General features: G+C 38.1%; 2 protein-coding genes across 8 annotated transcripts; one reads left to right on the top strand and one right to left on the bottom strand.

Moving 5' to 3' along the window:
- Positions 1-677: 677 nt before the first annotated feature.
- CCDC32 (coiled-coil domain containing 32) lies at positions 678-13,313 on the bottom strand. 2 transcript variants are annotated; one of them, XM_070940095.1, is made up of 4 exons: positions 13,176-13,313; positions 11,016-11,274; positions 9,463-9,619; positions 678-2,667 (listed from the first exon to the last, which is right to left on the bottom strand). In XM_070940095.1, exons 2-4 carry the CDS (start codon positions 11,260-11,262, stop codon positions 2,520-2,522), a joined length of 552 nt encoding a protein of 183 aa, XP_070796196.1. In that variant the 5' UTR covers positions 11,263-11,274; positions 13,176-13,313; the 3' UTR covers positions 678-2,519. The 2 variants fall into 2 exon arrangements, with proteins under 2 accessions (XP_070796196.1, XP_070796203.1); XM_070940102.1 differs by lacking the exon at positions 678-2,667 and having other exon boundaries at positions 9,459-9,619.
- A 377-nt stretch (positions 13,314-13,690) lies between these two features.
- Positions 13,691-23,316, top strand: LOC139314419 (protein-L-isoaspartate(D-aspartate) O-methyltransferase-like). 6 transcript variants are annotated; one of them, XM_070940065.1, is made up of 9 exons: positions 13,691-13,842; positions 14,898-15,030; positions 16,138-16,242; positions 18,022-18,053; positions 18,628-18,732; positions 19,287-19,407; positions 21,551-21,636; positions 22,045-22,214; positions 23,019-23,316. In XM_070940065.1, the coding sequence occupies exons 2-9, from the start codon at positions 14,919-14,921 to the stop codon at positions 23,029-23,031; spliced, it is 744 nt and encodes a 247-aa protein (XP_070796166.1). In that variant the 5' UTR covers positions 13,691-13,842; positions 14,898-14,918; the 3' UTR covers positions 23,032-23,316. The 6 variants fall into 6 exon arrangements, with proteins under 6 accessions (XP_070796166.1, XP_070796151.1, XP_070796143.1 ...); XM_070940050.1 differs by having other exon boundaries at positions 14,894-15,030; positions 22,045-22,168; XM_070940042.1 differs by having other exon boundaries at positions 14,894-15,030.
- The last annotated feature ends 236 nt before the right edge of the window (positions 23,317-23,552 follow it).

Raw genomic sequence — 23,552 nt, 5'->3', positions numbered from 1 at the left:
CCAGTGAATTTGGAAATTGCTTAGTTAATTGCTCTGCCATTTACATTTAGCCAGAAATCATTGACAACTGTAATTAGTACTGTAAACATCATAAGCATTTAGAGTACTTGGGGCATAGCAACTTGTTCTATTCCTTTTTTGCTTGCGTTTTCAAATGTCCTTCACACAAGCCACCTATAGTAGCGTCCTTATAATTATTCAGAGATATTTCCATTTTACTGTAATGTTCTGATTATGGAAATAAGAAGCACAAAGGTGCCAGGGTACCTTTTTCCTTTGCCAGTTTCTGATTCATGTAAGCTGCTCAACATTGGCTGGTTCACACGAATTCAAGCAGCAGTGAGTTTCCCATAACTAACATAGTTACTGTCCTGTGGTTGACCTGCCTTTTTTACATCACACCTGGACCTTTAGCATTCTCCTGCTTCAGTATCCATCTTACAACTCTAAATTATTTGGCCTCACAAGAATTTCTGAAAACAGTAACAATTTAAATATCGGATTCACATAGAAATATCCAGAAGGAACTTCTTCTCTAAGGATTGGTCCCATGCACCTGTTTGCAGCATTCACTGCACACCGGCACATGAGACCAATTCTTAAATAGCCAGGGCAATCACCCCACAATTTTTGGGTAACTATAAACTATATGGACACAATGACATTAGCGAAGAGGATGAGTTTTTCTTAAAGTGTGCAGATTGGGGTTTCTTTAATTAATAACATAAACAAATGTTTACATGCTTCACTTTTGCTCTTTTCCACCGGCCAAAATGCACCTATTTCTCTATGGAGAAATAGTTTTGTGAGCCATCTGTATTCTAAAATATTTACCAACTCACCCCAAATTCATCTACACAAGGATATATATTTTCACTGGATGGAGACAGAAAACATCACAATCAACTTTCAAATAGTCTTAATTGTACAAGTAAACAATATTCAGATTACAGACAAAGCAAAATCAAACTATACAATCCACTATTCATATTATATTACCAGATTCAGACAATCCAGTTAGGCTACATTTGAAATCAATTCAGTAAAGAAATAATATGTAAACTTCTCAAGTTTTCAACATTTTGTCTAATACATTTGGTGAACTTTTATTTCCTGATCTGTTTCATAAAACAAGGTATAACAATGACATGCATTTAAACAGACATCAGAACTTCCAGTTGAGAATTTCAGTGCAACCCCCGCCCCCCTAGTGGGAGTATCATATTACTTCTCCAATATAATTATGTGCTGTCTTACAGCTAAACCAACGGAAGTAATTGTTGTACTCTTTTTAAAAAAATAGTTATTTTTCTCCTTTCTCAGACCCATCAAGGTGGCATGTAGCCCTCAGATTTGACTACATAACTTTGCCGATTGGTAAACAATGAAATTCACTACATAACTTTGCCAACTGGTAAACAATGAAATTCAGATAGTTGCTGTCCTCAATTATTTCCATAAACAGCTGTTAACGATAATTTCCATGGAAACAGAAAAGAAAAAAAAGCACATTTTCAAAAAATCTTCAAAACAGCCTATAGTAGACAGCAAACCAATGATAAGAAGTATTGGACGCAAAAACTGTAAAGGCTTGGTGATAAAAATGGGGGAGGTAGAAAGACCAAAGCTATGCTGTAGCATTGAATGGGAGAATTACTTCCTAGCAGTCTTCCCGCCCCCGAAAAAAAAGTGAAATGGGAGGGTTACGACAAAAACTCGCATTTCTGTTCTGCCCTTATATCAAACTTTATCTTCTTCATTCAACTGACAGCTCTGGGTTTTTTTTTTCTTCATTATGCATTGTCTTTTACTTTTTGCAGCAAAAGAAATAAGAGGAAGAAAAAGCGTGAATAATTATTAGCCCAAAGCAACAAAAAGAAAAAAAAAACATTTGAAAAGATGGTGATCAATCCTTAGATGAAATGAATGATTAAAAAAAGAAACAGCCATAACAGAAAAAAGCTACACAAAATAGGACAATTTTTTTTCACCCAGCATTTCTTGTATTTTTGCTAGGAAGTGCTTATTCCACCAAAGGATGAAACTAGAGTGGCGTGGCTCAGCTTTAGCCAGAAACAATGATGGTAGACATTTTTCACTTCCCAGGGGAAAAGATACAGGTCTTCGGAGGTTTTTTTCCCCCAAGTTGGGAAAAAGATACCCGTGGGTAAATCAGGAGAGTTCTGAATGAGGAAATTATATTCTGTGAGGCAAGTATTGCTAAGAATTTTTCCATAGATGATCATTTAAGTGCAAAATCTTCTCTGCATTTGAGGCAAGAGGATTTAAAGCTGTTGGCCAAATTGAGTTATTCTACCATGTTTTGTCATCTTAACAAATTACACACAATTAATTTCAATCTGCAACATTATATGACTTTAAATCAAAATCTGTACATTATAAACTTTGGTGGAAAGAAAAATCCACATGGTCTATTTCAATCAAACTCTATCCTTCTTTTGGTATTTTGACCCAAAGTGCCAACAGACATCTGCGCGGGAGGCAAGATCTGAGTGCATTTACTGTTCTACAGGTGTAGGTTCTTCTTCATCTTCTCCAGCCTCTTGCTTCTCAGGAGGAGCTCCAAGGGGAATGAGATACTGAATCTCCTCACTGCTGACTGCCACCTTCTCTGGTTGTAGCCAACGTTTCAAGTATTCCAAAGTACTGAGAAGAAGCAGAAGAGAAAGGTTAAAAGAGCAGTTCACAGTAAATAAATAAGACAGGCGTAGACAATATGGTGCCTGTAGGCACCAATAAAGGACTTTAAATTAGTACATCAGGCTTCCTGCACCTATTTTTAAAAACAAGCAAGCAAAACTAGAATTAACTTGCTAGTATGGATCTCCGGTCACAATTCAAGGTGTTGGTTATTATTTTTAAAACCCTACATGGCTCAGAGCCAGGGTATCTTTGAGACCACTTTCTACCGCATAATTCCCAGCGACCGGTAAGATCCCACAGAGTTGGTCTCCTCCGGGTCCTGTCAGCTAAACAATGCCAGCTGGCGGGGCCACAGGGGAGGGCCTTCTCTGTGGCTGCTCCAGCTCTCTGGAACCAATTACCTCCTGAGGTCCGGACCACCCCCACCCTATTGGCCTTCTGAAAAGCGGTGAAGACCTGGCTTTTCCGGCAGGCCTGGGGCCGTTGATCTCGCTCTTGCGATCCGGTGAGATCCGGCCATGAATGGTGTGAATGAGTTTTAATGTTTTTAATTTTTAAATGTTTTTTATAATGGTTTTAAATGCATTGTGAGCCACCCTGAGTCTTCGGAGAGGGGCGGCATACAAATTGAATTAATAAATAAATTGAATTAATAGTATACTTCAGCAGATCAGGGTCTGACAAAGATCATTCAAATTCAATTCAATTCAAAACTTTATTGTCAATGCACAACATATGTATAATGAGATTGGTTGAGCTCCCTCAGTGCACCCCCCAACACAATACAACTCAGAGTGAAGACAGAAAATCCCTAGTCCAATAAATCATATTAACAAAACACCCAGTCCTATTGCACCAGTGTGAGCATGTTACACACTGCACCGGCCCTGCAGTCCATCATACTACATAGTTATGATGTTATTTCTCATTCAGGAGTCTGACAGCCCATGGATAAAAACTGTTCTTCAGCCTGTTTGTGCGGTTGGCTATACTTCTGTATCTCCTTCCCGATGGTAGGAGGGTAAAGAAGTGGTGACCAGGGTGAGAGTTGTCCCTGAGAATTTTCCGCACTCTTCTAAGGCAACGAACCCTAGCTATCATAGAAAGATAGTTTCTTTTTTGGAAAAAGATGGTTTGTGACTGTCCATATCAACCATTTTTGTCAGTAGGCAAATCTCCCAAGGCAGTTATTTTCTGAATGTAACCATGAGGTTCATTTCAAACCTCACATGAGCCTGTAGTTGAGAAAGACTAATTACCCCTGAAACAGGCAATGATTAAACTATTCATTCATGTATGCAAAGGTGGAATCTGTTTCTGAAATATACCTTCTCTGAAAATTCCAGTAGAATCCCCATTTGGTCATGCTGAACCATGATAGATTATGGGAATTAAGCCATCATGGTTTGGAAACTATGGTTAATGACTTATCACAATGCCAGCTTCAGTAATCATAGCATAGCTAATAATATGATTAAGCAGATTATCACTTGGTGAACTAGGTCAGTTCCTCAACACAAGTTAGTTCACAGGGTTATTATGAGAATGCAATAGCAAGAAGCAGCACATTAAATGCCTTGACTTTTTTTTTTTTTTGAACATAGGAAGGCTATAAATGTAGCATCAAGAGCCTTGGTGGTGCAGCGGACTAAGTGCTGTTATGTAGCACTTAGCTGCCAGCTGCCTGCAATTAGTGTGAATTCAAATCTCATCAGGCTCAAGGTTGACTCAGCCTTCCATCCTTCCGACGTAGATAAATTGAGGACCCGGATTGTGGGGGCAATAAGCTGACTTTGTAGAAACACCGCTTATGGGGGCCCAAAAGCCCTAATAAGCAGGTATATACAAAAGAATGAAGGCTATTGCTGTAAGTGCATTGTAAGCCACCCTGAGTCTTCGGAGGAGGGCGGCATATAAATTGAACAAACAAACAAACAAACAAATATTGTAAATAAATAAAACAAAGTAGGAAAAACATGTAAAATATAGCTTTAGGAGTTTCCCAATCCCTTAATACTGTAACAGGACAACTGTGGGTCATATGACCAGGAATAAGAGGGGTTAAGAATGGAACAATTAATAGCATTCCAAACTATTGAGTAAGTACTGTATTTCTCCATAGGGAAGCATTGGTGAATTTTCTTCTGGATGTTTTTGTTCTACCACTCTTGGTTTGATCAAAATTGATCTGTTTTTCTGGCTTTTACCTCCACAGGAAATCTGTGCAGTACTCATTCTTTTCAATTTTTAGAGAGCTAGTCTGCTGATGAAAAGAGGGAGTCCTGAACCTCTTTAGAAACTTTCTAAATTAGCTAAAGATCATTTCTTTAGATATTTTGATGGTCTGTGAAGCTTAATAAAATAAACAGTGGCCTGCTGGTTAACACCCCTCGCCCGTTTAGTCCAGCAGTCTATCTTCACAGTGACCAACCAACTGCATAAGGAAGTCTTCCAGACTTCCAGCAGATGGCCTTCAGAAGCATCCCCCCTGCCTCAAGGCTAGTAGCCATGGAAACCCATGATTTCCATGAATTGGTCCAACTCTTTGTTTGGAACCTGCCAAGATAGTAGCCAGCAACGTATTTTTTGGAGGAGTATTCCAAAGTTTAATTACACATTGAGTAATGTTCTGATCCTTCCAGGATTCAATTTCATTGGGTGACCTTTGTTTCTAGTATTTTTGGAAAGGGAAAACAGCTTGTCCTTTCCTGCTTTATCCACACCATGAATAATTTTGCACAACTCAACATTTGCAGCCTTTCTAGACTAAAAGCCATAAATGTCACAACTTTTCCTTAGTGGGCAGCTGCTCCAGCCTTTTGATTGTCTTAGATACCATCCTCTGAACCTTCTCTAACTTCTCTATATTTTTTTTTGAGATGTAGTAACCAGAACTTCACACAACATTCCAAATGCACATTATTGATTCATACATAGGCATTACGATATTAGCATCTCTATTTTTCAATAACATTTCTTATTATCGCTAACAGGCTGTTGGCCTTTTTTTTTTTTTTTTACAGCTGATGCACACTGTGTGTTGACACTTTTATTGAACAAGAACCAAAAAATCTGTAGCTGAATCTTGAAACTACAAATACAAGCACAATTTATTTGACAATCAGTCTCAACTGAATGAAGATTAAATTGATACTGCACTGTCTGTCTGTTGCCACTGGCTATTGTCAATAGCCAACAAGAAATGCAGCAAACATTTAAATATAGCTAACATTATTTAAAGCGCTTTTCTTAAGCCGAAGAGACTCTCAAAGTAGATTCCAAAAACCTCAGACTAAACTGCTTTCAGATCAATCCTACAACTTAAAAACAGAAGATGTAAAGAAAGGGATTAGGAAGAATATGATGGGCTCAGTTGCCCAAAGGCATGAAAGATAAGCATTCTGATCTGTAACTACAAGTTAGCATCTATTCACAACTAGTACTGCCTTGGCTTTTTTCCTAGCTATCTCTTTTCTTTCTTCACTTGTCAAAATTTCTCTTTTCTGTACTTGAAAGCAAGCTTATCTTTCTCTTTCTCTCTTCCTTTAGAGCAGTGGGTCTCAACCTTCCTAATGCCGCGACCCTTTAATACAGTTCCTCATGTTGTGGTGACCCCCAACCATAAAATTATTCCTAAAACCATTGAAAATATGTGTTTTCGGATGGTCTTAGGCGACCCCTGTGAAAGGGTCGTTCGACCCCCAAAGGGGTCCCGACCCACAGGTTGAGAACCACTGCTTTAGAGAGAGATGGCTCCCTTGAAGATTCTCCTTAGTGGCAGTAAAATCCAAGCTCTTTTATGATTTATATTATTAGGACAGGAGTCTGGTCTGGCAAACATTTTTTTCCCAGAGGATGGTGATGCATACATTTTACCCATGCAAGTCTTTAAATGTAATTTTCAAAGGAAAAGGGTGAAAAAAAGAAACCACTGCTTGGATGCAATTTCCAGTAAGATATGTCTTTTTTAAACACTGTGGTTTATAGACTTTTAATTAAAGCAAGACAAACACTAGAAACTAGACAAGCACTGAGACCTGACAAACATTATCAAGATTTTGCTTAAATCTAATGTTTTTATGCTGTTGCAAAGTCTCATGGGAGCAGAGTCCTGACATTTGCTCCCTATGGAATCCATAGCAGATTGTACACACACACGGATAATGACAACTTAGTTTCTTATTTAAATAATGTTTCTGCCATGAATATTCAAAGAAGTATACAAAATGTCAAAGAGTCAAATCAAGATACTTCTCCTGTAGGACTCTAATTTAACAAGTCGGTAGAAAAGTGAAGAAGAAAACATTCACTTTTGAAACCAGATTTCCCAGGTAACAGGGGCACAGTAATTGCTTAGCAAAATCAAAGAGAAATGATAGAACTGAGTTTTTGCAAACTAGAAGGTAACAGCTTGCTCTTATTTCAATTTTCCTGAACAAAAGCTTCGAGATGTAAACTGCAACTTGAAAATGTGCAGGTTTTACCCAATATGCATGTTCTAATTTATTATTCACTAGTTCAGGGGCATTTTTCCAAACCCATACAGGAAAAAGAAAAGGGTGCAATAAAATAAATCAGTTTTTTTGTTATCACATGCTAGTGCAGTCTCACTGGCTTTGAAAATGCTAGGCAGGCTTCTAACCAAAACTGAAAAGAAGAAATATCAACCTAGTTGAACTGAGAAAGAGCAGTAAGGAAAAGCAGTCAAAAAGAGTCAGAAACATAGAAAAGCAAGCAATGTATTCAGGAAAGCTTGGGTGGGCGGGGGGATTGAATGAGGTAGGAGAAACAGGGATGTGTGTTTTTGTATAATATGTAAATAGAAATATATAGCTATATACACCATATTTTTTGGAGTATAAGCTGCACCTTTTTCCCCCAAAAAAGAGGGTGAAAATCTGGGTGTGTCTTATACTCCGAATGTAGCCCTGCCCAGACTCCCAAACAGAGATTTCAGAGGCTGAAAGAAGCCTCTGAAAGAAGCTTCAGAAAAAAAGCCTCTGAAAGGCTTTTATCTAAAATAGTATGGCAAGCAACAAAAGAAGAATCAGTAAAGATTCTAACCAAACTATGCTAACAAATCTGGAGAATGACACAATAACTAACAGATCAGAAAAGGTTAATCTACATACCAATACCAAAGAAAGGAGATTGAACAGAGTACAGATAAGAGCTGAGGTGGCGCAGTGGTTAGAGTGCAGTACTGCAGCTACTTCAGGTGACTGCTAGTTCAGCAGATCAGCAGATCAAATCTCACCGGCTCGAGATTGACTTAGCCTTCCATCCTTCCAAGGTGGGTAAAATGAGGACCCAGATTGTTGGGGGAAATATGCTATTTAGTATACTGTCTTTGGTGTAAGCCGTCCAGAGTCCTCGGAGAGTGGGCAGCATAGGAATATGAATAATAAAAATAAAAATAGAATAATAAGATAGTCCTTCAGAATAAAAGCCTCTGAAAGAAGCTTCAGAAAAAAAGCCTCCAAACAGAGCTTCAGAAAAAAAAGGCTTTTTTTCTGAAGCTCTGTTTCGGAGGCTTTCAGAGGCAGAAAAAAAAGTTTTTTCTGAAATAGAGTTTCAGAAGTTTCAGAGGCAGAAAAAAAAGCAAAAAAAAAAAAAAAAAAGGAAGGCACAGAGCTCACAACCAACAAACCTGTTGCTAAAATTCACCTCTGGAAATAACTGATTGGGGGTATTCCGGGAGGCCAATCCACCCACCAATCAGCTTTTTTCTTATTTTCCTCCCCAAAAACTAAGGTGCGTCTTATACTCCAAAACATACAGTAAGTGGATATAAAAGTTATTATTTAAAAAAAGAAGACCTTTAGAAGAAGTGCAGAATAGCATGTACTGTATGTGCTGAGAAACTGGAATCTTGAAACTGGAAAAAAGGAGGAAACTAACCCTACATGGAAAGGCAACAGCACTTACCCAGTTAATGAAGGATAAGGATATTTTGAAAACAAACCCCAGAATAGTTAAAACAGTATTCCTCAACCTTAGCAATTTTTAGATGTTGAGGCTGATTGGAGAATTCTAGAAGTTGAAGTCCACACATCTTCACATTGCCAAGGATGAGTCATCCCGAGTTAAAACAACAATTTTTTCAAAGGTTTTCCAGTAATTGAGCATTGAGAAAAAAATGAAAGCAAGAAGGTAGCTTTGAATTACAGATTTGTAATCCATAATTAAAAGGATGCTGGACTGCAAGAAGAACCAATCAATCACTTGCTAGTCATTTCAAATTAATGAACAGCAAGCAGAAACTTTAATCTTTGGTTTCTGTGTTACAAGCAGGCAATGAACGAAATAAAATGCTTTGATTTGAAGGAAAATAGAAGGGGAAGATTACAGATAACGTAGACAGAGGATTTTTAAAAAATCTTACAGGAACATCTTTAGTACAACTATAGGTTACACAGAGACCTGTTGAGATGGTATTTGTCCAGCGTCACTAGAAATCAAGCTTGATTTAATGGCATCTCACTCACAAAGTATCCAAAACACATACCATCTTTTCACCAGATTAGCTACAAATATTAGTCCCAATCTTGCACATGTGGAGAATGGAAAGACGTTTTTGGTTGGGATAAGTAAGAAAGTAAGACATATTTGCTGAATTCAATTGGCGTTCCTTCTAAACTGACCTTTATCACTAAAAACATCCTTAGGTGTATCAGAAGCCCCTACAGTATAAATAAATGCCCCAGAATATCCTTTCTCCCATAATACTTGTAATTTCTACAAGACAAATATTTAAAAGTGGTGTTATGTATAAAATATTTATTACACAAGCATTACCTCTCATCAGAATCCGTTCCCTCCATATAAAAGTCAGATTCAGACTTCTCCTGCAGAAACCTGTCCCAACTTTCTTTCTTAGCTTGAGAAAGTGTATGCAGGATATCTTTGGATGTCACTTCCTGAGACAGACCCTTTATTCTCATTAATCTTCTCTCTGAGGAAAGAAACAAACTAATAAAGGAAGAATACAGCCTGTAGAGAAATGAAAACCAGTGGGCAGGTTAAAGCAAGCAATGTTCAGTTCAACTCTTGAGGTTTTGTATAAATTGTAACCATGTTAACAGTGTGTCTATACTCTGACAGATCCTTTTAATGTCAAAGCTTCATGTCAGAGCTTTATTTAGTTGGAGACTGGATAAAAAAATATCAGCATGGACCAAGCCATTGTTTTAACATTTTTCTTTTACTGCCTCAGAATATACTTTGAGAAACCTGTGCACCGAAGTGGCATTTATATTTAAAGAAGAAAGGGTTTTACTCTCCTTAATGGATCATGGCTCATGATTATTCCTACAAATATTTCACATGAGAAAACGGACATGATTACATGCACAGCAGTGGTGGGTTTTAACCAGTTTTACCACCAGTAACACACGCGCTTTGCGCGTGATCGCCATGTGCATAAACAGCTGAGGCATGGCAATCCACTCTGCCGTGCCTTACAGCTGAGGTAAAAACAAAAGAAATAAAGATAGGTATAGCGTGGGGGCGGGGGGGAGAGCGCAACTGAGGTTTGAAGAGAACCGGTTCGCTCTCCTATCAAGATTTCCACTACCGGCTCTCTCGAACCAGGGAGAACCGATAGCAACCCACCACTGATGCACAGCAGGCAGGAAAAAAGTGGAATAGAAATCTTTATATTCTTTAGGAATTTCATCCGCATTAAGAAGATAATTGGCTGATAGATTAGATTTCTTTTTTTTCAACACATAAATTATTGAAAAAGATGATCATTTCAGTTATATTTCTCACAGAGTTTCATTAAAAAACCAAATTAGATAAAATAGGCAGTGATTTTTCATTTGCATCTCTGAAAAATCTCAGGTAGGAAGATACGATGTACCTTAGTGTCACAAATCTTAAAAATAAAATGGGAATCTTTCTGATGTCACAGACTATCAGACAATATCCAAAAGAACCGTGAAAGTACAATAATCACTTATGCAACTGATGAACCTCACAGATGTACTGTTTAAAAAGTGCATCTGTATCAGTCTTAAAGACTTTGACCATAAGCCTTCAAAGCAGTATTTTTTATAGCTTGACAACTTTAAACGATGTGTGCATTTCAGCTCCAAGAATTCCTCACTCAGAATGCTGGCTGGGAAATTCTAGTCCACACCTGTTTTAAGTTGCCAAGTTTGAAAAACACTGCTTTACAATTATAGACAATATGTGTCAAATGGGTAGATTCACAATTCTCTATAAACCTCTCAATAATATCGTTATCTGTAATTGGAATTATAGGATTCAAAATCTTGCACATCCAGGTTGAAGAAAGTATCAACTCCTGTGAATAAACCTAGATTAGAAAATACTTCAATACTGACCTAAAGATGCCAAGTAGAGCTCTGAATCTTTCAATGGTACCCAGGGCTTCTCATTCACTTGCAGAGAGGGGCCTGTTACTTCCATCTGATTCTCCATCATGTGAACATAAGAATCTGCAAAGGAATCTGCAAATGTATTATTGGTCTCTTCATTCTGATCTGGATGTGGCAGAGATGAACAGATTTCAGTCCAGAGGTCCTGGCTGGAAACCATAACTAGAGAATCAACAGTTTCAGTCATGATCATGATGCAGCAATTCTGAAAAAAAGAAAAGAAAATGATGTGTGAGTTACCAGGTATGTAACATCATATTGACATATATCCTTTTTTTTTTTTACTTTGGGACCACAAGAAGAGTAACTTTTTTTAAAAAAGCAGATGTTTAAATTTTCTCAAAACTCTACCCATTTAAAATTCTTGGTGTCAAATTATCTGCTGTAGAACATACAAAACTTTGCTGACTCTTCCTTTTTTCCTAGTGTTTATAATCAAAATGCTCAGGGAATTTTCTACAGAAAAAGATTCAACTTTTTCATGCGCTCACATTTCCAGTGCTGGGCGAACCAGTTACTACAGTATGTGAAGCCCACTTCTGGATAGTACCAATAGTAATAGGCACCTTGGGTGCAATCCCAAAACAACTGGAGCACCACTTGAACATCATAGGCATTGACAAATTTGCCATCAGTCAATTGCAGAAGGTGGCTTTACTTGGAACAGCTTCCATCCTGCGATGATATCTGTAACATCGTCAAACATCTATATTTGCCTATCCCAGGTCCTTGGTAAGGACTCAATAGGTAGGCAAAAATGCCAAACCCAGTCTGAACATCTGGCTGACTGTGCGAGGATCAATAATAGTAATAATAAAAATAATAATACCTGACCATTACCTAGATGAGGAACAGCCAGAAAGTAATCTGTACATTCGTTGGAGGAAAAATGATAATTTAAAAATACACTTCAAAGTTTAAAATAATGACTTTCTCTGAAAAAAGGAAGAATTACAAAGTGCAATCTGGAAAATGTCAACTCCAAAACTGCAAAGAATGCTGGCATGGCCCTCACAGTGCAATTTACAGATTCAATCTGAACTTTAAATTTATTTATTTATTTATTTATTTTTATTTTTTGATTTATATGCCGCCCTTCTCCGGAGTCTCAGGGCAGCTTACAATGTGCTAAGCAAATTGATATGCATCTACATTTATCCTAATATATCATCTCTGGGCATAGCACCAGAGCAGTGTTTATAAACCACAACAACTTGTGTGGCCCTCAGTTGCAGAACTGTCCAGTTAGCGTATGAACCAGCATTCCCCAGTCCACACATCTTAAAGTTGCTAAGGTTGAGAACCACTGCACCAGAGGCTTCCAAGGCAAATCTCTACTGTAATTGTAGGTATCATAGACTGTGACAAAATCAAACACCAGCTTCTTATAAAACATTTAAATAATGTATATTTATGAATTATGGCAAGCTGTTAAATGCTTTCAATTGAAAATTTAAGAAAGTTTGGAGCACTCAATGATATTGCTGCCATAAAATTGGAAGGGACCCTTAAGCTATTGATTTCAGCTGCTGTTCCATGAGAAATCCAATTTGGAGAGCCCCAGCAGATGGCTGCATTAACCCACCTGAACCTCCCCAAGAAGAGGAGTTGCACCACCTCCCTCTGGGATTTGGTTCTGCTGTGCAATTCACTCCTACAGGGTTGAGGTTTTTCCTAATTTCCAAGCTACTGTCCTCCAAATGCGTTTAGCCATTCAAAAATCCCAAACCTACTGACCGGACCGGGAATTCCGAGCGTTGCGATCCAAAAAAAGCTGGAGACTGTATTGCTATCCTGGAGAAAGTATTGCTATAAAAGCCTTTTCGCTTTTTAAAGAAAAAAAAATGGCTTTGAAAATTAAAACCCTGAATGACTTGGGCAATTTAAAAAACAAACAAACATGATACAGATACACCGCTTGCCCCACCTATGAAGAGAGATGCATTGCCGAAATAGCACTGATGCGCCAATCTCGAGACACAGAAACGGAAGGCCTTCGACAATGATCTTTCCAGGGGATCTCTGGAGGAATCCTTCCCGTTCTGCACCGCGATGGGTCTTGCACCCCCAGCCCCCGCCCTGATTGGCAGCTCTGGCTCTTCCTACCTGGATGCGTAAATCTGCCGCGAGTCAAACCCCCGCCAAGAGAAGGCACTGAGCGAGCGGGTCCCTCTCGCCTCCGCGCTGGCCAATGGGCGAAGAGGACGGGGACGCAGGTGAGAAAAACCATCGATTCCCCAAGAATTAAAGATGGATCGCGGTCAATTGGGATTCTTATTTAACTTCCGGTTCCGTTATAGCCCGTTGTGGCGTCGCCCATGTGCGGGGCAGGAGTGCTGGAAAAACAGACCTCAAAGGAAGCTGGGGGGAGACATTAAATCCGAACGTTATTCCCGTAGGTAAGAAGAAAGCGTATTCATCCAGGGAGAAATACGGAGGGGAGGAAAAGACCAGAGTTATGTCGCAGAAAAAGTGAGTCTTTAAACTCGCGAAGGAGTTTCAACGTCGTTTGTTTTTGCTTCAAGAGCCCTCAGCCCGCATATGGCGGCCTGCCAAGAGCAACGGAAGTGGCAAACGTCATCTCTTTAATCTATCTCTTTAAAGTAATGAAGCCTCTCCTCCTCCTCCAGGCGACATCTTGAAACCGGGCATTCCTAAGGACGTTTGCGTTAACTGCGTTTTCTGGAATTCCCGGGACACGAACCTTTGCTTTCTGCCTCTTCTCTTTTCTAGTGTTGTGTAACGGACTGGAAAGGGTGGGGATGTGGAAAGGGTAGGTTTACTTCGTTTGCACAGAGGAATCCTCCCTGTCACTTCGTGGTGGCGGGTGCTTTGAGAGGTCCTGACCGCTATGAACCCACTAGCGAAGGGCTAGTCTGCGTCATTGTGCGGAGTGAAAGCAGAGGACTAGCTTAGTTGAGTGAATCGTGGGCAGGAGACGCACAGCTTCGAATTCAGCATATAGTTTTTGAATTGGCTGTGCTAAAATCGTGTAGCTTTTTCATGCAGGAGGAAGGCCTGAAGCAGCCTGCCCCAAACTGGGTAAACTTTAAAATGGGTGGATTTTTTTTATTAATTCCCAGAATTCCCCCTGGATGGCTGGGGGATTCTGGGAGTTGAAGTCCACCCAAGTCAAAGTGGCTAAGTTTGGCCTAATAGAATACCGTCAAAGGCAGCAGATGGAAGTTTCCTGGAGAGGGAACATTGTGGAGGAGAGACACCCTGGAAGTCCTCTGCTGTGTTGAAGAAAAACCGAGAACAGCTCGCGTTTTTGTCATGAGATGGGTACCAGCAGGAATTTGGCTTCTAAAAAGCAGATCAAATAATTTAAGCAGAGTTTGGAAGCTGAGGCTGAAAGGCAACAGAATTCTTTCTGCATAAAGACAGAATAATTTTGGGAAGGGATCTGTGTGTTGGTGATCAGCTAGAACTTTCAAATTATCTTCCAGAGCTGCTTGGCATAAAAATAGCTAAGTTTGCATTTATAAAACTGCATAATACCTGCTGTAGTGGAATGGTGCTAAAGATCTTTTATTATAATGATGCGAATTCCAAAATTCAGATTTGGATTCTTACATTATGACCAACCAAAGGATTACAAGTGAACAAGCTTCTAAATTCATTTCCAGCCTCCCTCTGGCAATGTGAAAAACTCTTGCTTACTTTGAACTTTAGCACCAAATGTGTTTTATATTTAGGTATGCCTCTGGGCATCTATTCTTAATCTTGTCTGCTTTCTGGTTGATGTAGGATTTTGTTTCTACAAAGTTTTATTTAAACATCTTTTGCTTCCTTTTTTTAAAAAACCCACTGTGACTGGCTAGAAAGGATTGGAAACATTTATGTGCAATGAGCCATTTGCTGCCTTTTTCTGCTTTGCTCATGGGACTGCTGCCGACAAGAACCATGGCTTGGACTTCAACTGGGACGACACATGCTGAACTGATCAACAATCTTTATAGTGAGTACAAACAGCAGTTAGGACAGACATCTAAAACACTGCTGAAGTACCTGGACATTTTTCATAATTAACAATTCTAGTGGCATGGTAAATTTGACAATTAAAAATCTCTTTTAACAATTATATCAAATGGAACAACACAACACTGAAATCTTAAATAGACTAAAGCAGGGGTGTCAAACTCAAGGCCTGCAGGCCACATCTGACCCGCAGGGTGCTTAGATCTAGCCCGTGGGACCATCCTGGAAATAGTGAAGGACCGGCCAGCAGTGCCTCTGCCAGCGAAAACGGGCTCCCAATCTCCATTTTCGGCTGGGACAGCCTCCTGCAACCCTCTGCCAGAAAAAACAGCTCGGGAGGGCCACAGGTGCCCTGACACGAGTGACATCAAGATGGCCATACCACCCCCCCTACTCCCCTTCCAAGGTCAAACACAACCCTGATGTGGCCCTCAATGAAATCCAGTTTGACACCCTGGACTACAGGGAGTTAAGTGGTAGACAATCCACCCCTTCCATTCTAAGGTGTATGATTCTTTCCCGCCACAAAACTATATTAGGCAAAAAGGCTTCCTATTTTGCTTTACAGTGGCCAGATAGATGGTGATGGGATGCCTTTCTATATTTCCAAATAATTAATGTTGAAGATAATATGTAAGACGATGATATGAATAATGGCACTTATAACTGTATTATCCATTGACATTTAATTAGGGTTAAAAGATCCCAGCTGAAAATTGTTACTATGTTTTGTGATGAATTCCAGTTATCTAAGGACTACACAGAAAATAATTTTATGCTAGTTCTAATATGAAATAGAGAAAAAATCTGAGGCTGAATTGTAATATTTGTAGGGTACTGGATTTCAGATATAGATCATATTCCTTGGTATATAGTTGATGGATGTTAAGAAGCTAAGAAATTAAGAAAATAAATTATGTTGATTTATAATTTAAGATAATTCAGTTTTGTAAAATCTAATACAAGATATATACCAAGGAATATGATCTATATCTGACCTGTAGTTGCCCTGAGCTGGTCTCCATTTTGGGACAGACTTGAGTTTTATACTGTATAATAACTTGTATTCATTTCTCTATTCCTGTAGGAAATGGTGTAATTAAATCCCAACGTGTTCAGGCTGCGATGCTGGCTACCGATAGAGCCCACTATACTAATTATTTTCCATATATGGATTCTCCTCAGTCAATTGGTAAGATTGCAGACTATTGTCAGTTAAGAAAGAAATGTTCCATTTACAGTATTAGAGACCACATTATGTGTTGTTTTCATGCTTGGAACCTCATGTCTGTCCCAGGCCATTAAAAAGCATGGTTTCATTCAAACTATTCTACAGGTAATAAAGGTAATATGAAGACTTTTTTATTAAGTATATTTACTTTGTTTTATCATAAAAAATAAAATACAAAACAGAAAACAGAAAAACAAAATAAAACAAAAACGTATGTCCAGCACTAAACAACAAAAAAGAAAAAAATGGTGTATAAAAAAAGAGAAAAGGGTGATCCAAATATCAAATAAATTTAATGTTTAACACATAGAATCCACCCCAGTTGGATGTTGAAAAAAAAGAAAAAACAGTAAATTATTCTCCCCTTTTACAAATATATGTAGATAAAAGAAAAAAGAAGAAAAAGCGGTCAACAGAGTAAGCTAAACATTACACTAATCTTCAAATCATTGTATTAACTGTTACTGTTTTTAGTGTGCAGAGAGTCCGCAAAGTTTCCAGTCTCTTTATAGTTTATTATTGTAGCTGTGGTGGCACATTGGTTAGAATGCTGTATTCCAGGCTAATTCTACTGACTGCCAGAGGTTCAGTCCTCACCAGCTCAAGGTTGACTCAACCTTCCATCCTTCCAAGGTCGGTAAAATGAGGACCCAGATTGTTGGGAACAATATGCTGACTTTGTAAACCGCTTAGAGAAGGCTATAAAGCACTGTGAAGTGGTATACAAGTCGAAGTGCTATTGCTATCGCTGATCAAAGCAGTTAATTTCACCATCTCTGCTAATTGAGTCAATTTTAAATCCATTCTTCAACAGTTGTCATCCCCTTTTCTTCCAGTGCTTGGCAAGTACAATCCTTGCAGCTGTAATCATGTGAAAGAATTGTTGTTCAATTGGCTTGTCCATAATACCTAAAAGAAAAGCTTCAGGTTTCATTAATATTTGTATCTTAAATATTTTCTACATTGTCATTGTTATACTTGTCCAGTATGTTTTCATATATTTGCAAGACCACCACATATGATAAAATGAGCCTGGATTTTGACTACATTTCCAGCACTTATTAGAAGTCCCTTTATACATTTTCGCTAGTCTATCTGGGGTTAAATACCAATGATACATCATTTTATAAAAAATGTCTTTCAAGCTATAATTTATTGTAAATTTTAGTCCATTAGTCTATACATTCTCCCATTTATCTAGAGATATGTTATACATAAATTTTTTGCCCATTTTACCATACAATCTTCAAAGTATTCATCTTCCAGATTCATCTTTAACATTTTGTAAATTTTAGCAATCAAGTGATCACCTCCAGAACATAAATTAATATGAAGACTTTAAACAAGAATCTTAATTCAGGAGTGTCCATACTTACTGAATCAACTTTGGGCAGCTTCAGAATTGTTTCTGAAAGATCTAAAGTTCAGTGGCATTATTATCTGCGAGTTTGAGATGAAAATCATACAATGGTATTGTGTACCTTAGATTGGGCTTCAAAGGGTTTTTAAAAAGTCCCTAAATATGATTCAGTGAAAAGCCTAATAAAACAAAAACAAAAATCCTGCCCTTTACAGCCCTTACCTCCTTAAAAACTAATACCTGCCTGCACTAAAAGGTTGCTCACCATCTTACACTTTTAATTGCTTGGAAGGATTGAGAAAATGAAGGGTTTGTAATGTTGCTTGGATGATGGTTCTTAGCATGGAGAAAACCCCACTTTATTGATGGTTTTATTTCAGGATACAAGGCTACTATCAGTGCACCTCACATGGTAAGACACATTTTTATATTATATTAAAGAGAATGTGAAGACATTCTTGCATTGAAAGATACTTACTCAATAAAGCAGAGAGACCAGCAATGTAAAGGTTTATAGCTTTGAATAATCAGTTTATTTCCATGCAGCTTACTCTAGCATTGCCAAGAATTTTGATCATGGGACTGTTGCAATGGTCATAACTGTGAAAAACAATCATAAGTCACTTTTTCAGTGCTTTGGTAACTTTGAATGGTCACTAAATGAAGTGTTGTAAGGACTACCTGTATACCTATGCTACAGAAATCAGTCTGCCGGGACTCAGTTGGTAAGAACTAACTTGTTTCTCTTTTTGCCTGAAAGAAAAATGGTACTAGAATATAGTAAAAAAGAATTGTTATTTCCACCTTAGTGCCATGCAAATATATTGGATTGCAACCTTTTCCTTTCTCAGCCCAGCATGTTGGTGGTTTGATGTAATGGAAATAGTCACTCAATACATCTCACTCAAGACAGGACTGAGCTAAAAACTGTGAAAATAAGTTATGTAGAAAATGTGTAATGTTATGTATAATGCTTGTTTCTACAGCATGCTCACGCTCTTGAGCTACTGAAGGATCAGCTAGTGGAAGGAGCAAAGGCATTAGATGTAGGATCAGGAAGTGGCTATCTTACTGCTTGTTTTGCTAGAATGGTAAGCAAAAAGCATTTTTAGCAAAAAAAAAATCACTCTTCTTGCTACAGATGAATGTTTTTTCTAGTTAGTATTCTGTCAACTTGACATATCTGCTGTCTGGCTGTTACAAAACTTAAACTCTGAAAAGTTAAATGGAAAACACAAAAAATTGATTTGCATCTCTCTGTGTGTGGACAAAACCCCATACTGAACATTCTTTAATTATTCCACTAGTTTCTGGCAATATAATTTTTAGCACTGCAAAGAGATAAACCAAAAGTGAGTTCTACTGAATATGGTGGAATTTAGCTTTGAGGTCAGATTTATACAAATTACACATTTTTTCCCCTCACATTGGAACTGGAAACAAGATGCAAGTCTGAGACAGTTGTAAATAAATTGTTTGTGAGTATAACTTCCAGTTACATAATCAAGCAACGTTAAAAAATTCTAAAATTCTATTTAGAATTCATGGATCTTTACTAAACTCATAAGGAATTAATTCCATTTTTTCTAAAATAATGAATTTGAAGTAGTAATAGAGTTTGAAGTATACATAAATTCTTTTATAGGTGGGCCCCACAGGCAAGGCAATAGGTATTGAGCACATAGAAGAATTGGTTCACGAATCCCTTAGGAACGTCAGAAAAGATGATCCAAACTTACTTAGTTCTGGACGAATGAAACTTTTAGGTAAGTTATCTATTTTGTTGCTGTGGTACCAATTCTGGTTTTATTTATTTATTTATTGTTTATATTTATATACCGCCCTTCTCCCGAAGGACTTAGGGCGGTGAACAGCCAACAGATAAAACACAAGAAACACAAAATTTAAAAACAGTATTAAAATCCGATTAAATTAATTTGGGCCACAATTAAAAGCACCCCTGTATTAAAACCCACAATTAAACAGTTTAGAAATTAAAACAATTTAAAAGAGTTAGGCCAGCCCGGTTTGTTGGAATAAAAACGTCTTTAGGGCACGGCGAAAGGTGTGTAGATCCGGGATCCGCCGTATCTCCGGGGGCAGTCATTCCAGAGGGTAGGTGCCCCCACAGAGAAGGCTCTCCCCCTGGGGGCCGCCAGTCGACATTGTTTGACTGACGGCACCCTGAGGAGCCGCTCTGTGGGAGCGTACTGGTCGGTGGGAGACTATCGGTGGCAGAAGGCGGTCTTGTAAATACCCGGGTCCAAAGCCATGGAGCGCTCTAAAGGTGCTTGATAGGTGCTTGCTGTTTTCAACAGTAGAGAAAGCATTCTAGAAAGATAATTCTTAAAATATATTTTTCAAAGCTACAGGGCTGAGTTGCCTAAAGAATTATCTCTATATAATAATTCTTTTTATGGTAAATAGGACAATCTGGATGTTTTGAAACTCACTGCTTCCCATATGACTTTTTTTCAATTTACCCAGAAGTTCTTTATTGGGTTTTTCTTAAAGCTCCTTCTAACTGGAAAATAAGAGACTAAATTATAATACTGAACTACTGAATGAAACCTTTTCTCTAGTGATATCCATAGTGTGATATTTCTACTTCAAAATAGATCCTCTTTTTTTCAAGAAAACTTTGTGTTTATGAGGCCTGACCCTGACGATTAATTAGGTTGCATATATCTTGTTATTTAACTGTCATTTCGCTCTATTCTTGTGTTTTTGTATTACATATAGAGTTTCTGTAATTTAAACTAGACACTAGTTTAATGTCACCTGTGAGTTTCATAGAAAATGGATTGTGAATGAGAAAAATCATTTTGTTCCGCTTATAAACCTTCATTTTATTTATTTATTTATTTATTTATTTATTTATTTATTTATTTATTTATTTATTTATTTATTTATTTATTTATTTATTTTTCATGTTTGTATACCGCCCTACTCCCGAAGGACTCAGGGCGGTGAACAGCCATAATAAATACAAATACATATAGAAGTTAAAAACTATTAAGAAACAGATTAAGTAATTTAGGCTCAAAGATTAAAAACATCCAAATTTATCTAAAGAGGTTTAAAACCCAATTTAAAAGCCAGTTTAAAAGCCAATTAAAAAGGGAGAGTTAGGCCAGACCAGCTTGTTGGAATAGAAATGTTTTCAGGGCACGGCGGAATATGCGTAAGTCTTGGATGTTTCGTAACTCCGGGGGAAGCCCGTTCCAGATGGTAGGTGCCCCCACAGAAAAGGCTCTCCCCCTGGGGGCCGTCAGTCGACATTGTTTGGCCGACGGCACCCTGAGGAGTCCCTCTCTATGGGAGCGAACTGGTCGGTGAGAGGCTATTGGTGGCAGGAGGCGGTCTCGTAAGTACCCTGGTCCTGAGCCATGGAGCGCTCTAAAGATAGTAACCAAAACCTTGAAGCGCACCCGGAAGACCACTGGGAGCCAGTGCAGCTCGCGCAGGAGGGGGGTTACATGAGAGCGCCACATTGCTCCCATTACCACCCGCGCGGCCGCATTCTGGACCAGTTGGAGCCTTCGGGTGCTTCTCAAGGGGAGCCCCATGTAGAGAGCATTACAATAATCCAGGCGTGAGGTGACAAGGGCGTGAGTGACCGTGCGTAACGAGTCCCGATCCAGAAAGGGATGCAACTGGCGAATCAGGCGAACCTGATAAAAAGTCCTCCTGGCTACAGCCGTCATATGTTCTTCAAAAGACAGCCGTGAGTCCAGGACGATGCCCAAGTTGCGAACCCCATCTGTGGGGGCCAACGACTCGCCCCCAATAGTCAGAGATGGCGCCAACTGACTATATCGGGACGACGGAAACCACAGCCACTCGGTCTTGGATGGGTTGAGTCTGAGTTTGTTCCTCCCCATCATTGTCTACATTCTCTCTCCACAGTTGGGGATGGTAGGAATGGATATCCCGAAGACGCCCCATATGATGCCATCCATGTTGGTGCAGCTGCACCCACTGTGCCAGTGGAGGTAGGATACACATCCATCTCAGTTCCGTTCAGTAAACAATAATCTTGTTTTGCAGCATTCCAAAAATGCTGTGGAAGTGTAACCCATATTGGAAGATTAGCCCTGAATAATATAAACTCAGAAGAATACTTCAAATATAGAGGCTTTTGATATTTCTTTCCTTACATTATGAGATTTAAACTTTCATGTTTTACCAAAACAAACAGTATTTTGCTAGATATCTGCCATAGAATCTTTCAGGAATTAAGTACATTGAACAAGTTGAGTTAAAAATAAATGGCAATGTTCCCATTCTCAAGAAATACTTTATTTTCACTATATTTCCTAGGATGCTCATTGTTTAGCTTAATTTTTTTTGTCTTTAATTTGCCTTACCATGTTTGCTGGTATTTTTTTGTGTATTATCAGTTGCTGAATGAACTGAAACCTGGAGGACGACTGATTTTGCCAGTAGGGCCAGAAAATGGAAACCAGGTTATGATGCAATTTGACAAAACGATGGATGGCCAGATTGTGGAAACGCGTCTGATGGGTGTGATATATGTTCCTCTGACAGACAGAGAAAAACAGTGGCCTCAGTAAAATATTAAAACATTTTTTTCTTTTGTAAAGTTACCAGACTAGTGAATTGGTGTCCCAATTGGCTTTTGCTAGGCAAAGTAAAGATACTAATACGAGAATGGAATCTAACAAAACCACTATAGAAACTAGAATTATCTCCCCTTAAGCAGACAAGCAATGAAATCTTAGAAAACAAAATCTCAAATAGAGTTTGAGCTCATAATTTTGCCAAAACCACTGTTCAAACATTTTACTCCAAATGAGAATGATTTCAGAATCTCTCTTATCTTTCTGATATGTTAACAGTTTTAATTTTCCAACATTTAATGCTATGAATACATGCAAACTGCAAGTTAAATTCTGCCGTATTTTAGCTTCATGGAACTTACTTTCCCAAAAACACGCATGTGACTGGATAGCAGGTGTATTTATAAGTGTGTATTTACATATACTTCAGTTTAATATTGATGTTCTAAAGGGTTTTATTATGAATATTGTAACCCCAAGATTTAACAAGCATTCCTATGCACTTCTTTGAATTAAAATTAACAATGGTAAAATAAATTTAGTAGTTGGAAAAAAAATAAAACAATTTGCCCATTCTTCCTTATTTATGCTCTAATCACAATTATTTGTTCAATCCAAAACTGGAAAGCATGATTTAGTATTAATTTACTACTCAAAAACGTCAGTATTTATATAACACTAAACAGCCACCTTTGGTAGTATTTTTTCATTCATAGCCAAATATTAGCATTAGGTTTTAGGAAGAAAGAATTATTGTGTGATGTAATAAAAGTCAATTATTTCTTTTTCTCTAGGGATGAACTTTAAAAGATTTAAATAGTTTATAAAGGACCTTTTGAAAATCTATGAACTATGTTTGGAAAAATTGATATTTGCAGTACATTATATATGAATGCTCATTTCTCCTCTTTGAAAGTAACATTGGACCTGTAATTTTAACAACTTGGATGGAATTTGGAAACAAAGCAATGGAAATTGGTTGATTAAGAAATGACAACACATTTCACATTTCACAATTATCAATAATTCTTGTGTGTACCAATGTAGAATAAACAGTGGACAACTTTCTCTGGCTTTTATAAATGTGATAAATTGTTTGTGATTTAATATTTGGAAGGTATTTTTCACATATTTTGTTAATGCAGAAAATAATAACAATCTTACCTATTCTCTTACCTATTCTGATAATATTGGATCTGGTTTTAGATACAGCAGAACAAGACCTGACCAAAAAGTAAATAACTGTACTTAAGTACTGTCTACTTTTCTTTGGTCTATGCATATTTTAGCTGAAGTTATACTAAGGCCTGAAAGCACTTTGTGCCCAA

Source organism: Pituophis catenifer, unplaced genomic scaffold (genome assembly GCF_029215685.1).
Source record: "Pituophis catenifer annectens isolate HBS135680 unplaced genomic scaffold, rPitCat1.0.hap2 SCAF_1, whole genome shotgun sequence".
Taxonomy (NCBI): Eukaryota; Metazoa; Chordata; class Lepidosauria; order Squamata; family Colubridae; genus Pituophis; species Pituophis catenifer.
The sequence above is the reverse complement of the archived record's forward strand: the minus strand, read 5'-3'. Positions and strand labels throughout refer to the sequence as shown.

Coding starts and splice junctions, on each gene's coding strand:
- LOC139314419 (XM_070940042.1), top strand. Junction 15,031..16,137: donor ACTGATCAACAATCTTTATA/GTGAGTACAAAC, acceptor CTATTCCTGTAG/GAAATGGTGTAATTAAATCC. Junction 21,637..22,044: donor CACCCACTGTGCCAGTGGAG/GTAGGATACACA, acceptor GTGTATTATCAG/TTGCTGAATGAACTGAAACC.
- CCDC32 (XM_070940095.1), bottom strand. CDS start 11,262: ATGATCATGACTGAAACTGTTGATTCTCTAGTTATGGTTTCCAGCCAG. Junction 9,620..11,015: donor GCTCTACTTGGCATCTTTAG/GTCAGTATTGAA, acceptor TTCTTTCCTCAG/AGAGAAGATTAATGAGAATA. Junction 2,668..9,462: donor GGAACGGATTCTGATGAGAG/GTAATGCTTGTG, acceptor GCTTCTTCTCAG/TACTTTGGAATACTTGAAAC.